Below are 15,217 nucleotides of genomic sequence, written 5' to 3'. Positions count from 1 at the left end.
CATAAAGTACCTCACGCCTTGTTCACTCCGCGATGGATTACCACGGACCTGCCGCCCCAGTCATTACCCTAACCCACTTTCGCCTTGCTAGGGAATGACGGAGCCGAACTCTCCATGGGCAGGTCGTCTACTCCTTCTTTCCGCGACGCCACAACATCTCGTTTCTAAACCCAATATTCACGTCCGGGACTTCAAAAACTCATCCCTACCATCACTCCACGGCAGCACGTTACACTTCCTGTCGAGCAAGACGGCCTTCCTGGCAGGACTCTCATACCCCATGAAGAACGCCTCATACCCCCTAGCTGTACTGTGCAACACAACAGGCGGAGAATCCATAAAGCATCTTTACGAACATAGGACAGATACGATTCAACTGTTTAGGATCTACCAGTCTACCTAGCTTTCAGTACCACAGTGTTTCAGTCTACCATTACGGAAGCGGCACTTGAAGGTAATCACAACTTCTGACTGCTTCTCAAGGCAACTTGCTCGCAACGGTAAGTGACATCCGCCACTCTCTTATATAGGTCAGTCTTACTACCCTCACACGCCTGACAGAACCATCAGTGATGCAAAGGCGTTTCCAGACGTCCTACCAAATCCTGCTTCGCCTCGCTCTTCTCTCGGTCTGACAAGACGCTCTGAGGCACTAATCCCAGCGCTTGTGGCAACCACTCCTTCCGGTACTGCTCAGGATTGAACCGGAACACAGCTTCCAATACCTCGGGGATGTATTCTCTCAAGTACCTACACGCAGCTGGTCATCAACCTGATCGTCCCTCATGTGGCTTACCGTGGAGGCACAGAGAGCATCAATGCGAACATCTGCTTGACCATGAGACCTGAGCTAGCCTGGAGGATCCTTCGAGACGTCTCGGCATCAGCTGGTGTGAATCCCCAGGCATCGGCCTTCTCTGAGGAGGTGTAGCATGCATCAATGAAGGCGAAAACGGCATCAGCAGCATCCTTCTGTTGGACGAACACGGCCGATTCCCCAGCGAAATTAAGAGCGGCTGACGTAACCTGCGAGGAGGGGGCTCATAACATGGGAGTTGACTCATGAACGGTACTACCTCTGGACAGCGTGAGACCACTATATGAGGGCAATGCCGTAGATAACGGAGACACATACCGTAAAAGTCCTCAATAAGCTCACAAGCATCATCCAGCTTCCCTGGGTTGGTCGCTCTAAATTGAATTAGAGCCTGCAATGCTGTGCCAGAGAGAGAGACGAAGAGCTGACTCAAGAGGGGCTCCACCTCTGGGTCGGAACCGTAAGTACCAGCTAGGACCTCCGCCATATAGAGGTAGCTACTATGATGCTGCTTGTTGAAGTCAGTTATCAGACGTTCAACGAGGCGTGGTATGAGAGGCTTGAATGCATCAGGAACGGTCCTAACGCTGTGCTTGAGGACTCTGCAGCATTTCTCCACTAGGCGAGGGTCGTTCACACAATGTTCCATGATCTGGGATACCGTCGACCACAAGGACTGCTCAACGAAGCGGCCCAAGGCGACCTCCCGGGCAGATCCTCGTGGGACTCGCGAAGAGAGAAGACAGGTGCTGAGACGGTCGAGTATATCGCAAAGCATATTGTGGTCATTCGCGTGTTGTTGGAGACCTGCAGAGCCACAAGCAGATGAAAACAACGGAGCTCAACAACGTGGCTTACCTGCAATGAGCGGCTCGAGAACTACTTCAAGATTAGCCTTGAAAGACTCATCATCAGTACCAGCCGAGACTACAGCACTAGTTCCCTCTACCACTTTCATATGGGTCTTGGCGGGCAGACTTGCGGCGCTACACTTGTATACGTTACATAAGGCGGTAGACATACCAGATATCAGTGCTAGCTCCTCTCGGCACCTCAAGCATACCAACCGGAAGGCTGAGGCAGCAGCATACGTCACTGAAGGATGTCGTGTGGCTGGATCGGCGACAAGCTGGGCGCTGAGGAATTCTGTCATAGTTCGGAGCTTGTCTGGTCGTTTCTCGAGGAAGTGAGCACAAGCACCCACAAGAGTAAGGGCTGAGCGCTGGCAGAGGACATCCTTCACGAGAGTAGCTGGAGTATTAAAGAGAGCAGGAATGAAGTCTAGGAGCTTCCACACGAGAGAGTTATCAGCCAGCAGAGCCTCATTAGGATTCACACGGCGAACCACCCAGCCTAAGATGAAGTAGTAGGCTTCCTGACGGTAGATGGCGTCTCGTGGCTGAGCTCCAAAGGCCTGTAGAAGGCATTCCAACGCGGCTGTTGGCCCCACTGGGCCGAGGACCTGCAAGACCGTTTCTCCAAGATAGCGCCGAAACCTCAAATAATCATCGTCTATGTCGAAGTAGGTTGTGCACAGGTCGTACAGCTCCTCAGTACCCATAGTAGAGACCTTGTAAGGAGGTGGAATATCGACCGTCAAAGTAGCCTTGCTCTGGCTATCAAATGAACACCTCTGAGTCAAAGCCACCAGCAGTTTGCACAGTACGGGCTTCATCGAGTCGTGCAGTTGAGGCGGACGGATGTTGACCTCATGAGCGAACTCCTCCCAGAAGTTTAAGGGCAGTTCGGACACTTCGAATTCTCCTCGATATTCTACTATTTCTATCAGTACCGCGAGCATCCGTTGCATTTCCATGCTGGTCGTAGCGTTGGTGACCAGAAACACGCACATAGCCTCAGCGCACTCGACGCAAACACGTGATAGCATCATAGCCACATCGCTGTCGTCTTCCCTTAGAGAGGTTTCGAGGGCCGGCAGGAGACCTCCAACCTTGCCGAACATTCGCTCGTACAGACTACCCGCTTCTGGTGAGTTAGATTCCCTTCCCAACAACCCGAGTACCTCCACCACTATGTCAGTACACGACGATGATATCCTGGCGTCTCCCAAACCACTAAAGACCACATCCATAAGCTGGGAATTGACGAGGACACTGGCTGGGACAGTACCGAGCCGCAGCCACTCAACCATAGCCTCCAGACTGAGCTTCCTGTCCCCTTTCATAGACTCTGTCATAAGGAGCTGTATCACACCTGGGGAGTACTTCTCAAGCCTTCTGAACGCGTTGTTCCGCTTCGACGTGTCCGTCATGAGCCGGTAGTTAGTAGCCTCTTCTGGCAAGAGCTTGAGTACTATCAAAAGAAGGCTCGTATAAGCTGGACTGGAGCTGAACTGTTTGATAATGTCCTCTATGGCGGTCTCCCATTTGTCGTCCATTTGAATTGCCATGTCTGCCAGAGCTATTGCCAGTTGCATCCGTACTGCGCTAGATCCATTGGGACCACTGAACTTAGTCAACTTGTTTATGATCGACTCTCTCAGACCAGTCCAGTCGGTCTCCTGCAACTCGTAAAAATCAAACTGAATCTTAGTACGCAATGTCTGAGCCGCAAAGAAGAGCATGTTCTCGGTGTTAGCCTCATTATCCAAGATCAGGTTGGTCACTTGCCACGCTGAAGGAGTCTGCTGCCACTTACGTAGCCACTCGTCAGCCCGAGTGCGCTCCTCCTGGTTCTGCGAGGAAAAGAGAGTCTGCAAAGCAGTCTGGAGTGTCGCCAGTTCCCCCATGTGAGAGCAACTACAGCTGTAATGAAAAACAGAGTACGTGAATGCACTTGAACTCAATTCGCACGACACTGCAGGAGATTGGTGATGACGGAAGAGGGCAGTTCAGAGCTGTTGATAACAACAATAACGACCTTACGAAAAAATAGATCCAGTGATTAAAACCAGACAAGTACATGCACCGCAGCTACACTTGGTGTGCTACATGCGGCGCTAGACGGGCTCGGCAGCGATGAACGCCGGATTCGAAAATATGCCAAGAGTAAGATGATAACGTTCTCCACGGAACCCACCTCACATTACCAAAGCCCACGGTTTGACCTCTCTCTGGAAACGTCGAGGCAGGTGACGGTGAATGGACCAAGTCATGGCCAGGCAAGGAGAACTTGATAAATATTTAGAGCTGGAAAGAACATAATAGGAACACTATGCAGAAAAGTCTATTGTAGATCGCTTCGCCCTTTACCTCGCGGGCTGCTAGATAAAGCATTCCTAAAAGTTGAAGAAGTCAACAATTGTGTACACCGGGGACGTCACCGAAACCCTTCCCAGACACGCACCCCATCTTCGTTGAATCAATTGTAGATGCTAGCATCGTATTATACGTGTAATATAAGCAATTCTGAAATCGATTATGAGTATAGACAGAAATCGGTTTATTGAACGACCCCGCAACTGCCAGGGAATTTTGTGGCGCGTGAAATTGTGTTCAGTCGCCGAAGAGCTTACTTAGCCTGTAAATGAGGTTTCACCTGGGATAGTAGTTGTTGAGCCTATAACTCAGGAACTGCTCCTTAAGGCGTGTCTAACAAGTGGGAATTCCTCACGCTCCTCACAAGTGGGAAAACCACCCAAGTTGAAGGGCGTTGTAAACGTTCGGCCTTGGGAAGAGTAGCCGTGTAACGCTGCAAATGTGCTTGAGAGAGTAGCCTTCGGAATTCTTCGCTATCTACGACCAATGGTTGCTACTAGGCTATCCATTTATGTTCGGCAAGTTAAGATTGATTACCGGCTTATCAATGGCTGAATCTTCAGTGCAACACGACGCAGCGAAGCATTTGTTCTACATCGGGAAAAGGGCGAGCCCAGTAGCATATTTAGAATACCGCCTGCTCGCTGGTCACAGCAGAGTCATGGATCTCACACACACTTTCACTGCTCCAGCTGGTAGAGGGAAGGTAAACACTGAGGGAATGGGTACGGGAAACTATATACCTCATGCCAGTGTGGGAAGATTTGCACATGGTCGCGACAACAGAGAAATTTTGGGAAAATTTCGATAAATTCCTCCTGTTTTCTATACCCCTTTATCTGTATCTGTGGGCAAACTCCCATAATTAACGAGGAAACTTCTGAACTCAGCTGAGGAAAGCAAACAGATATTCCAACACTGCCTTACGACCAGGTGGATTCAAATCTATCGTTTTGAAGATTACCCTCAATTCAACTAGACTGCTGGTAGTCGATGCATTTTTAGTGAACGTCTGTATATTCAAGTCATTGCACTGGCAAGGAATAGTTGCTTCAGTGGTGGAGGAATGCGCACAGACTGTCGACTCGTACGGTATCTATCCACAGTTTTGATTTCCGGTTGTCCATTTCCAGGGGTTCGCGGCGCTTCTTGCTACAGCGGCTTTCGAGTTCGCCAAGGCTGAGGGATACAAAGTAATACCCACGTGCAGCTACATCTCCCAGACCTTCCTCCATAAGCATCCTGAGCTCAACTCCTTGGTACAGAGTTGTGACAACAGCAACAACAGCAGTAATTTGTAGCTTCATCATTCAGTGGGAGTTGTTTACTTCACAATGTGTAGCCACTACTGTAGTAGTACTACAATGGATCTGGTCTCGGCAAAGTTTGGTGCATCAAATGCTGCTACAGGGCAACACTATCACATTATAAACAATAGTTTACAATTCATTACTCCATCCAACATGTGCATTGTGATGTCAGACGGGTTCCGGGTGTCCGATATTCCTCCTCGAGGACAATATTGATCACAGTTGATGTTTTTCGTGGCTTTCCTACATAGTATCGTCTAAAAAGTACCCGTCAATGGTCGCATTGAGTGGCCACGGTCGCTGACTCGACTGGTGGTTCATGTCACTGGTAGCCGTCGTCGGGATATCTACTGCTAAACGGCGAGGACCTTTTACTGTCCCACGCCTTACACGTTCACGAGACATGTGAGGATACTGCATATGCGACAGTTTCTACGGATCCAAGGTCTATCTCCTTCACGTTCATTTCGTAGACTTGTCTGTTGAGCGTCACCCCTTCATCTAGCGTAATCTCAATCCGTTCTACTCCCGTTATGCAATACTTCGCGAGCTTGGTAACCGTCACGGTGGCTGGGGACAAGCAGAGCTATTGCCGATTCGGTTGGCTTTGACAAGGATCTACGAACCAAACATATATGTACGTGTATTAGGAGTCGTCTTGCAGATAGCTAAGACACGCGTCGGCACCGACGAGGTGAGTAAGTGAGTTCATGCTCGTCCGACGTCCGGCTGTATCGTAGAACCGTCAGGGCGTCTTGATTTCAGCTAGTCTCTGAGCACGAGATAGCCAGAATTTTCGCATTGGACCATCCTCACACAGTCGAGTTGAAAGCTTATTTTGGCAATGAACTTAATTATTATTTAGTCTTCGTCCCATTTGCTGTCTTGGATCTGTTCGATCACATCATCAACGTTCCCGAGACTAGAATAATGAGGGTTTCCAGGTAGGGGGCGAATCGTGTCCTATTAATCGCGGTATCTTCGTATTCAGGATTAGGGAATCGCTACTATCATACGACACAAGCACAAGGCTGTTATTGGGTGCTATCACGACAACAACATCGTCAAGCCTGAGAATATCATGTTGCATTTTAAAGACACAACTAGCTCGACATAGATCTCGATAGATTGGTTATCCACACATCCACAGAACCGCTTGTTTCCAGCAGGTTCCAGAGGTCGCTGATCTTGAACGCACACGGTTAGAAGAAGGCCGCTGATCCTTCTGATGGTTACATAACGCTTAACGACTCGTTGCACTTGGAGCCTAATCTAGGCTCAGCTTATTATTTCCTACCAGGAGCGTTCCCTGGCATTAGTGCTAGAAGGGGGTTCAAATATCTACAACCACTACATCATGTTTCCCATGAACCTCGAAGGTCTCTCAGATAGGTGAGGATTCCTCACTGAGGAATCCGGATGGGAGTGTCACGACGAGATCTCAACTGTTCAACCTTGACTTTCAATGTTTACTTTTTCTCTCTCTCTTTGTACTATCTAGCGGAATGCTGATAGGGGTATGAAACGCGTGTGGCAGTATCAAAACAGTATGGAAATAACACTTAACGAGTTATGTGTATGGTTCACTTTAACTACTCCAACGACCGCCAACTATAGCCCTTCCACAAGATATGATATGATAGGCTACATTATACGCAAATGGGCTATACCATAACACAGAATGTGAGAACAAGATGATAATGGTTCTCTCTTAGTGAAATTAATACATTGAATTTAGTTATTAGTTCTGATACCACCAACCACAACGTCGGACTCGTGCCGCGCATGACCCGCTGGTGGACGAGACTTCGTCGCATAAGATTCCGAGATCAAATCGCTGACTTGAATTCAGTAGGTAATCATCAGTTCACAGCACGTGATAGGGTTCACAGGGAAAACGGTAAAATCAATACCGGCACGGCATACTCGTTGATGACTATGGATATATGACGACCGAATTATCGAGTCTCAGCTCTCTCAGAATTATCGGGTCTCAGCTCTCACAGAATTATCGAGTCTCAACAATAGTGTCAGGTCGTGACTGTGAAGTTCGGAGCCGCTTCCAGAACCAGTTCCAAGCGAAACGTGGTCTGAGAATGTAACGTATTCTAGCACACATTCAATGCGTACTAGAAGTTCTAGTCTAGAACTGCTCCAAGAACTCATTCAACGTATACTTAGACATGTGTTGACGCACAACGAATTACGTTGCGCGCTTCGGAACAACCGAGACCTGTTGACTATAATGGTTGATCTGTCTCTTGTATGACGAGATGCACTATACTTTCGCCACTGTATTTGCTGTTGCTGTCTTGTGCTAGCTTCAGCTATGACGCGTCACAGATTTGTGTGTATGCGTGCTGTTCCCAGGGTTGCGTGAACTCTAGGGTTTGAGTTCTGTAAGCGAACAAAGTCGACTTAGGGCCCACGCTCAGGGTTATCTACCGTGATTTGAGGTATATCACTCGCTAGTGGCTGAGCTTCGTCTGAATCAGACGGTCTGATCGATATGTTAGTCAGGGATTAGTTACGGTATTGTGGACGGTTTAGGTATAGTGCTCAGCAGTCACTATGGTACTAACTCCGAGTTAGTAACTCGAAGTGTCAAAAGTTCGAATAGAGTCGTTGTTTAAGTTCGGATCAACGGAACCTGACTGGGAAAGTAATAAATGTCAAGAAAGTTTCTTGACCACGAGCCTTGACTTGAGCACGTTTAACGTGCTTGTCGTATGGTTTGTTCTTGGACACCACGCGCAGCGGTCACCTACACGAACTGGGAACCTACCCACGCCTATGATTAGCAACCGCCGCCGTGCGCAACGTCGACCACTTGTGTTTCGCTGGCATCGGACTGAGCTGTTCCTCTATCATCATCTTCAAGGATCTGTCTCTGTACTCCGTATTGAGTCGTCTACAGTAAATTAAATTTTCGTGAAGTGTCTCAACTGCATTCGAGCTGGTTTTTTCTACCTCATTCCCCACTCATTCGCCTGCAATGCCTTCCTGAGGCTCTAATAACTTCCTAGCTCGTGGATCTCATCACAGGAACGGGTCAATCCTCGAGAGAAACTGTATAAAAATGTACGTTTGACTTGCATTTATTCATGTGTGCGGTTACTCTGCAGATTCAACCCGTGTCCCCGAACAATGCTTCCTTGCAGTACGTGCAGTCCTGACTCACTCCGTGGTTATCGTGGGTTGTCCGATTTCCGCATGCGTATCCTCTCAACTGCTGCTACCAAGCTTAGTTTCTGCTTCAAATACGCTTTGTCGACCTATTTTGCTCCAGCTTTGATAAATCTGATACTCATGCAGAAGGAGAATGTAAATCAATTCGAGTCGGGAATCAGGTCCTAACCCTTCCGATGGCAGTTGCATCAGCGATGATTTCTTAGCCCTGAATCCCTATCACCCATTCAACCCTACACTCGTGTTGAGATCTACCTGTTCATCTTTCTAGGAGAGAGGGGAGACCTCTAGCACCCTATGTCAAAGGTCTACCGCGCACAATCGGTGTCGCTCGCCCATAATTCTTCGAGTAATTCCTGAAGTATAGCATAAGCCCTGATGATAGATCAGTAAACCAAACTTATCAATGGAAAAGTGCGGTCTATGGAATCCGTATGTCAGCTTTGGGATGGCAATCGTGGATAGGGCTCTCCTCATGATAATAGGAAACATGGAGAAAACACAGAAGGAAACTGTATCTTTCAAAATCCTCAGCCAGTGCAAGGTCGGGTTCAACATGATGCCGGTGAGGCTATACGAAGCAATCGGCTCTTCATGCATGAACCTCTGTCAGTGACGATCAATCTAAAGTGACAGTGATCCGACTGCATCATGGCAGCCGGGTCACTGTCTGACATGATGTCTGACATCTCCAGCACCTATCTGTCAGTGACTTCAGCGTTTTGCGATAACGGTGGTGGTATCGTTGATGTGGTGTGGCGACTCGGACAGATCGGGACGTTGATGATGCTGCTGCACTCGGCTGTTGCGTGTCTTGATGCCCTCCAGGCCCTGCATGTAGTATCAGCTCACCTTGAAAAGAAGAGATACATTGTGAAGTGATGTCGACAATGTATACCATGTTACCACAGTAATGGCCTTTCCCAAACTCTTCCTCACGGTTCTTGGTTGTGTTCGTCAATTGCAAGTAATTGGAAGCAGTCGTAGTTCTCACCGGAGATGGCTGACATTGTTGGTCTCATCACGAACGTAGAGCGAGCTCACAGTGATCTGCAACAGCTGCGAACCAAGATGGCCAGCGTCACTGGTGAGAAAAGCATCCAGCCAGGTGGAAGTGTGATAGCGTCTAACTCAGTGAAACTGGAGGCCATCAAGCAACAAGTAGGGCCGACAGTAGCAGCGCCTGTGGAAAGCGGCGATGGCAGTACCACATCTATCAACGCACAATATGTTCAGAGTGAACTGAGAAGAGCCCGGGAGACGCTCGACAGGTACAGCTAGCGGATAACTAGGGGTTATCCACATGAGTGGGTGAGGTCAGCAGTAGCATAGTAGTGGCCTGGCCTTCTATGCGGGACCTCATCTAGAGATGTGGTGTTTCTAACAATCCAATGCCAAGTCCACGAGGTCGCCCTCGTGGTCTGACTCGTAGACTTCACTATGGGTATATACTGGTGGACGAGGCATGCTTGTCGGAGGAGGATCGAAACGACTTGTGCGGTAGGTTCATGTCGATAGTACGAGAACAGGCTGAAAAGCAAGATGCCACCAACGCAGACGATGAGCTCATCGAAGCCGAGGCCACTATGGAGGCGTTGAGGAAGAAGTTGAGTGGAAATGACGACAAATCACGACCGTTGTAATGTCCTGTTCGACTCAAGCCAAGAATCTCCATCTCATTCACCATGCTTAGGATCGAGCGACTGGGTGGTGATACTGCCATAGAAACATGTGTCAAGCTAGCCTACGCCCAAGCGGTGAAGGACAGTCGCACGAAGTGAGCGGCATCGATCGCTACGCAAATAAGGTGATGAAACTATACGTCTGTTAGGGCGTACTTTGATAAGACTAAGAGAAAGATGGATTCTACAAAGAAGAAAATGCATCAGTACCTCGCGGGAGCCTTCGGTGGGAGCACTACTCGTCGGTCGGAGCCTGTCCTCGTCCGACTGAGTTTTCCTAGGTGGCGTATCAACGTATGATAACGATGGCTTGAAAGCAGTACATTATCAGCTGAATATTACCGACTTCCATTTTGACGCGGTAGTAGCGTCGGTCTTAAGGCCCCGTTGTTGCACGCTCCCTTCTCAGTTTGCCGAGATGTTCCATCAGACGTTCATCTCGACTGGAGCTCATGCTAATGCTGTTAGAGTAAAGCAGTCTCGTTGTTTGCGGAAACTCTCAATGCTATATGTATCAGGATGCCATGAAGGTGCTAGCGGCCACTCGGAAGGATATCACCACGGGCTGCACTGTGAGAATGGAGCTTGCTAGGAGGAGTAACGAGAAGGGCCTTGATGCCCTATTCAAACGGTATGACAACACGCTGGCTCCCGTCTGCACGGTATTCCTCGTGAACAGACTTGGTGAGGCTGAGGGCATCCAGGACTTCGTCGACCGCGTGTATGATCTCTTGATCGGGGATAAGAGGATGGCACCCTACTTTGAAGGGAAGGACATAGAAAGGTGGGTACTGAACGGGCCGCCACTAGCATGAACGACTGTGTCAGCATCAAGAAGGCCCAGCTAGTATACATCACGGCCCTTTTGGGCGGCCCCACGGCATGGCAGGGTGAGAACGGTGAATCGTCTTGGCCTTTATTAGCCAAGATTTCCGTTGGAAAGACTCTTTTCCGTGGTCAGGGAGGGAACTGTCTGAGATTCACAAGGGCTTGGGAATTGATGACTACGGCTTTGATTGCTTCACCATGAACTGCGAGAAAGCTCTCAATGCCATGGGAGTTGAAGAGAACATGATCGACGAGGTCATCCCTCTTTGTGTCCACCTCGGTGGATTCAGCTGACGTTGCTCTTGCTGCAGATCATAGTGACTATGGAGCCTTTGCGGGACGAAGTACTCAACAGAAAACGGGGAATGAGGGCGGAAACTAAGATGGTTGATGGCCAATCGATTCTCGAAAGGATAGGCGGCGAGATGAATCTGGAAGCTGTCGTGGAGACCATGTGCAGCACCTACCGCACCATGTCTACTTCACGACCCTCAATAGGTTCTCTGGCTGTGTCGTCGATCCACGAGTTAAATATTTCTTCACTAAGGATCCTACTAAGCTGAGTGGCATACAAGCTAAATTCGTAGCCTCTCGAGCGAGTCGGACCATCACCATACTGTTTCCGATCAATCAGGTCCAACTGCTCACGGGTCTCTTCGGAGGTCCCAAGACGTACGATTACGCCCGACTGAGGCCGGCGCATTATAACCTCAATATCACTGACTACCAGTTCGATGCCGTCGTGGAGAACCTTGAAGTAAGCTGTTGGTCCCTATATCCCGGTCGAGGATCCTGGTCCTGTCTGAGCAGGCGGTCTGTGGTATGTTGGATTTGCCTCATGCTGTCACAGCCGACATCAGAGAAGTCATATCTACGTTGCGCTCATACATTACCTGTGGCTGCACTGTACGGTATGAAATTGCTAGGATGAAGACAGAGGCTTCGGGTGATAATGATTGAGGGTAGATTGAGCTGTTGGTATCAGTTGAACAGGCACTGAGGGACTATTCAATCAACTGGGTCGAGATGAGGGCATCACGCACTTCATGGACGAGCTATATGACTTGGTCACGCGAGACGACAGGATTAAGCACTTCTTTCAAGGAGCCAAGTTGGACGCGGTGAAAGCGAGCCAGAGTACAGAACACACACCAGCAAGGGGCGTTGGGTCACTGCTGCCTTGCTTTGTGTAGGCATTTTCTTCAAGGAGCTTTTTGGCTCTACGACACACTATACTGGTCGTGACTTGCCATCGATACATTCACTCATTCAAATATCTGATTTCCATTTCGATTCCTTCCTGGACTGTGCCAAGACCGCCCTGTTGAAGCTGATGATGGACGCGGATACAATTGACGACTGTAAGCGAATCGATTGCCATGCGTGCTCGGATCTCCCCCTCAGGCATTGTTCTGATGGAATCTGCTCGGAAGAATGTTGTTAATCGAGAGCTCATGCAACACGACGTCAGGAAGGCTATGGAACTCGCCAATAAGAAGCCTTTGTGAGCGGATGAGGCATTCGACTCGCTCCGTCCATCCTAAGACAGATATGACCGCCTCGGTGGCGAGTACAGCATTTCTAAACTGATGGACACTGCCTACGACAAGGCTCTGGTCGATGATAGACTCCGCTTCTACTTTGAGAAGAACAAGGCAAAGGTTGCCAGTATCAAGAAGAAGATGACCCAGTTCGTGTCCACCCTCACAGGAGGGCCCGCTGGTTATGATATCGCCGATCTGAAGTAGGGTAGTTCCTGCAAGAACAGATTATTATGTAACCTCACCTCAGACCTGCTCACTATGCGATGAACATCTCCAACTTCCACTTCGACACAATGCTCGGCCTTTTGGCCATTACCTTACTGGAGGATCTCCAAGTTGAGAAGGCCCTCGCACGAGAGTTCATGGGGGTGCTGCAGCCTGTAAGAGCTCACATCACGACTGGATACACCGTCCGCTCGGAAATGGCTAGGAAGAATGTCGAAAAAGGTATCTTCTGGGGCTTTACACAGTGCTGCAACTACGTCGAGAGCTTCTTGCCCTACCCTGACTTTTAGGTCTTGACCACCTTTTCGAGCGTATGGGAGGAAAGGAAGGCATCCTCAAGTTACTGGACAGTTTGTACGAATACCGTAGTGATTTCAGTCGCTATGCGAATCGTGGTGATGATAGGTATCAATTGGTGGCGAGTGATGCCCGTATTAAGGACTTCTTTGGTGACGGTACCTTGGAGAAAATTCGGGAAGGTCAGACACTCGTCCTTATTGAGCTGTTCGGAGGTCCCAAGGTCTACAACGGTGAGCGGAGTGGATAGTGAGGGAAGTAGCTGCAGAAACGTTGGCCGTAATAGGTCGAGACCTGAAAGAGATCCACAAGGATCTCAACGTCACAGACTACCATTTCGACTGCTTCTGTAGCGACTTTCAGAAGGCAATGATGGGTTTGGGCATGGACGAGAACCTTATCGACGAAGTCCTGATCACCATGGAGCCTCTTCGCCAGACTGTCCTCGGACGAGACGGCAGTGAGCACACCAGAAGTGTCAGATGGGCGTTACGTGTTTTTGGCAGATGAGGCGGCCCTCGCTGCTCAAATGAAGGTCAAGGACGGCAAGCCGATCATTGACCGAATCGGTGGGGATATGAACTTGGAAGCTCTGACTGAATCCATGTGAGGTTCCACTCCAGAAGTGGTGTAGCCCAGTGTACCAGTAGGTTCGACAAGGCCATGACCGATGACAGAATACGCTACTTCCTTGAAAAAGGGAAAGCTAAGATACGAGCATTGAAGCAAAAAATGTAAGCGCCTCGTAGTCATGATCATTGCAGATGTTATTGTTAGGTACCAATATCTGGCGGGAGCGTTCGGAGGGCCGAAACATTATGACCCGGCGGGAATCAAACCAGCTCATTACAACATGAACATCACGGATTATCACGTCGATGCGGTGGGTTGGTGGAAAGGCTGTCTGCTCTCTAGGGATGTTATCATAACAGATGCTGGACTGTTTCTCGGAAAGTTGCCGAGAAATTGACGTGAATGCTGACACTATCGATGACGCTCTTATGGTAAGACCTCGTTCGCTGTTGGAACATCAGCTTATCTATAGGTCATGAATAGTGTGAGGAGTGATATCACGACTGGTTTTGCACTTCGCCGAGAGCTAGCGCAGAAACGAGATAAGCAAGATGGTGAGTCAGGAATGCTGATGCGGCATAAGACAGGTTGGAATCCTGAGCAGGTGAAGACCAGCTCTTCTCGAGACTTGGTGGACTCGAGGGCATCGACGAATTCGTCACTCGACTGTACGAGTGTGTCGAACGTGACAGGAGGATCAACCCGTTCTTCACCGGCGCGAAACTGAAGGCTATCAAGCAAGCTCAAACGGACTTCATCATAAAGACCCTAGGTGGACCCTCTGAATACAGCGGGCGATCATTAGAAGAAATTCATGCTGTCCTGGCGATCACTGACTACCATCTCGACTGCTTCTTGCAACTGGTGGCCCGGGCGTTGAGAGATTGCGGGCAAGATCAGGAGACCGTGGACGAGGTGAGCTCTATCGTGGTCTTCCGCTTCATAGCGAGTATCATGATGGTTGGACTTGGACAGGTGGTGGTCAAACTCGGAAACCTTCGAACAAACATTCTCAAGGGGCATTATGCGAAGATGGGTTATACGATAAAGTAGTCGTGTCACATGATCCATGTGGGAAGATTTCACCACCCGAAGTTATCATTCTGTACATACATGTTGTTGCTTGTCGTGAGCATAATCCGTGTTGTGTTTGCAGTGATGGATGATGACTGATGTGTCAGCAATCTACATAACGAGAAACTGTTATTCCCACTAACATAACTTGCAAAATTTTTTGCTGTTTGAGTGGTCTATTCAGGGTCCAGGAACGATTTAGTAATAGTCGTCTATTCACCGCTCCTGCTGCCATATCATATGCTAAAGTAGCCAGCTCGCATCAGTGTACGAGCGACACGACATTGAATATCTCCTTTTGTCTGGGGGTGAACATCTTAGCTCAGTTTGGAATATCGCTTACTCAACATCCTTGTATGCCTCAGTGAACTTGCGAAGGCTTTTAGTACTCGATAACTCACAGCATCCCTAATCGAATGATTCGATTCGAATCGGAAATACGATATTCATTGGGCACGTA

General features: G+C 49.0%; 4 protein-coding genes across 4 annotated transcripts; 3 read left to right on the top strand and 1 right to left on the bottom strand.

The window, feature by feature from the left end:
* Positions 1-458: 458 nt before the first annotated feature.
* On the bottom strand, positions 459-3,566 carry Pmar_PMAR023611 (transportin, putative; the record flags this gene model as incomplete). The annotated part of the gene is made up of 5 exons (XM_002785848.1): positions 459-554; positions 600-750; positions 797-1,026; positions 1,077-1,624; positions 1,676-3,566. 5 exons carry the CDS (start codon positions 3,564-3,566, stop codon positions 459-461), a joined length of 2,916 nt encoding a protein of 971 aa, XP_002785894.1.
* A 1,016-nt stretch (positions 3,567-4,582) lies between these two features.
* On the top strand, positions 4,583-4,741 carry Pmar_PMAR023610 (hypothetical protein; the record flags this gene model as incomplete). The annotated part of the gene is made up of 1 exon (XM_002785847.1): positions 4,583-4,741. A coding segment is annotated over one exon (159 nt), but the record flags the coding sequence as incomplete, so codon positions are not given.
* A 4,792-nt stretch (positions 4,742-9,533) lies between these two features.
* Positions 9,534-10,177, top strand: Pmar_PMAR023609 (hypothetical protein; the record flags this gene model as incomplete). Its single annotated transcript, XM_002785846.1, has 3 exons — positions 9,534-9,621; positions 9,670-9,805; positions 10,039-10,177. 3 exons carry the CDS (start codon positions 9,534-9,536, stop codon positions 10,175-10,177), a joined length of 363 nt encoding a protein of 120 aa, XP_002785892.1.
* Positions 10,178-10,219: 42 nt separating this feature from the next.
* On the top strand, positions 10,220-14,736 carry Pmar_PMAR023608 (hypothetical protein; the record flags this gene model as incomplete). Its single annotated transcript, XM_002785845.1, has 25 exons — positions 10,220-10,311; positions 10,366-10,442; positions 10,498-10,577; positions 10,626-10,685; positions 10,735-10,847; positions 10,896-11,000; positions 11,045-11,106; positions 11,178-11,299; positions 11,356-11,498; positions 11,543-11,801; positions 11,855-11,990; positions 12,038-12,181; positions 12,238-12,405; positions 12,449-12,548; positions 12,594-12,788; positions 12,836-13,035; positions 13,104-13,167; positions 13,219-13,343; positions 13,397-13,570; positions 13,617-13,716; positions 13,761-13,844; positions 13,888-13,993; positions 14,043-14,114; positions 14,156-14,237; positions 14,288-14,736. The coding sequence occupies 25 exons, from the start codon at positions 10,220-10,222 to the stop codon at positions 14,734-14,736; spliced, it is 3,312 nt and encodes a 1,103-aa protein (XP_002785891.1).
* Positions 14,737-15,217: the final 481 nt, after the last annotated feature.

This window comes from Perkinsus marinus (genome assembly GCF_000006405.1).
Source record: "Perkinsus marinus ATCC 50983 genomic scaffold scf_1104296931952, whole genome shotgun sequence".
In the NCBI taxonomy this organism is placed as follows: Eukaryota; Perkinsozoa; order Perkinsida; family Perkinsidae; genus Perkinsus; species Perkinsus marinus.
The sequence above is the reverse complement of the archived record's forward strand: the minus strand, read 5'-3'. Positions and strand labels throughout refer to the sequence as shown.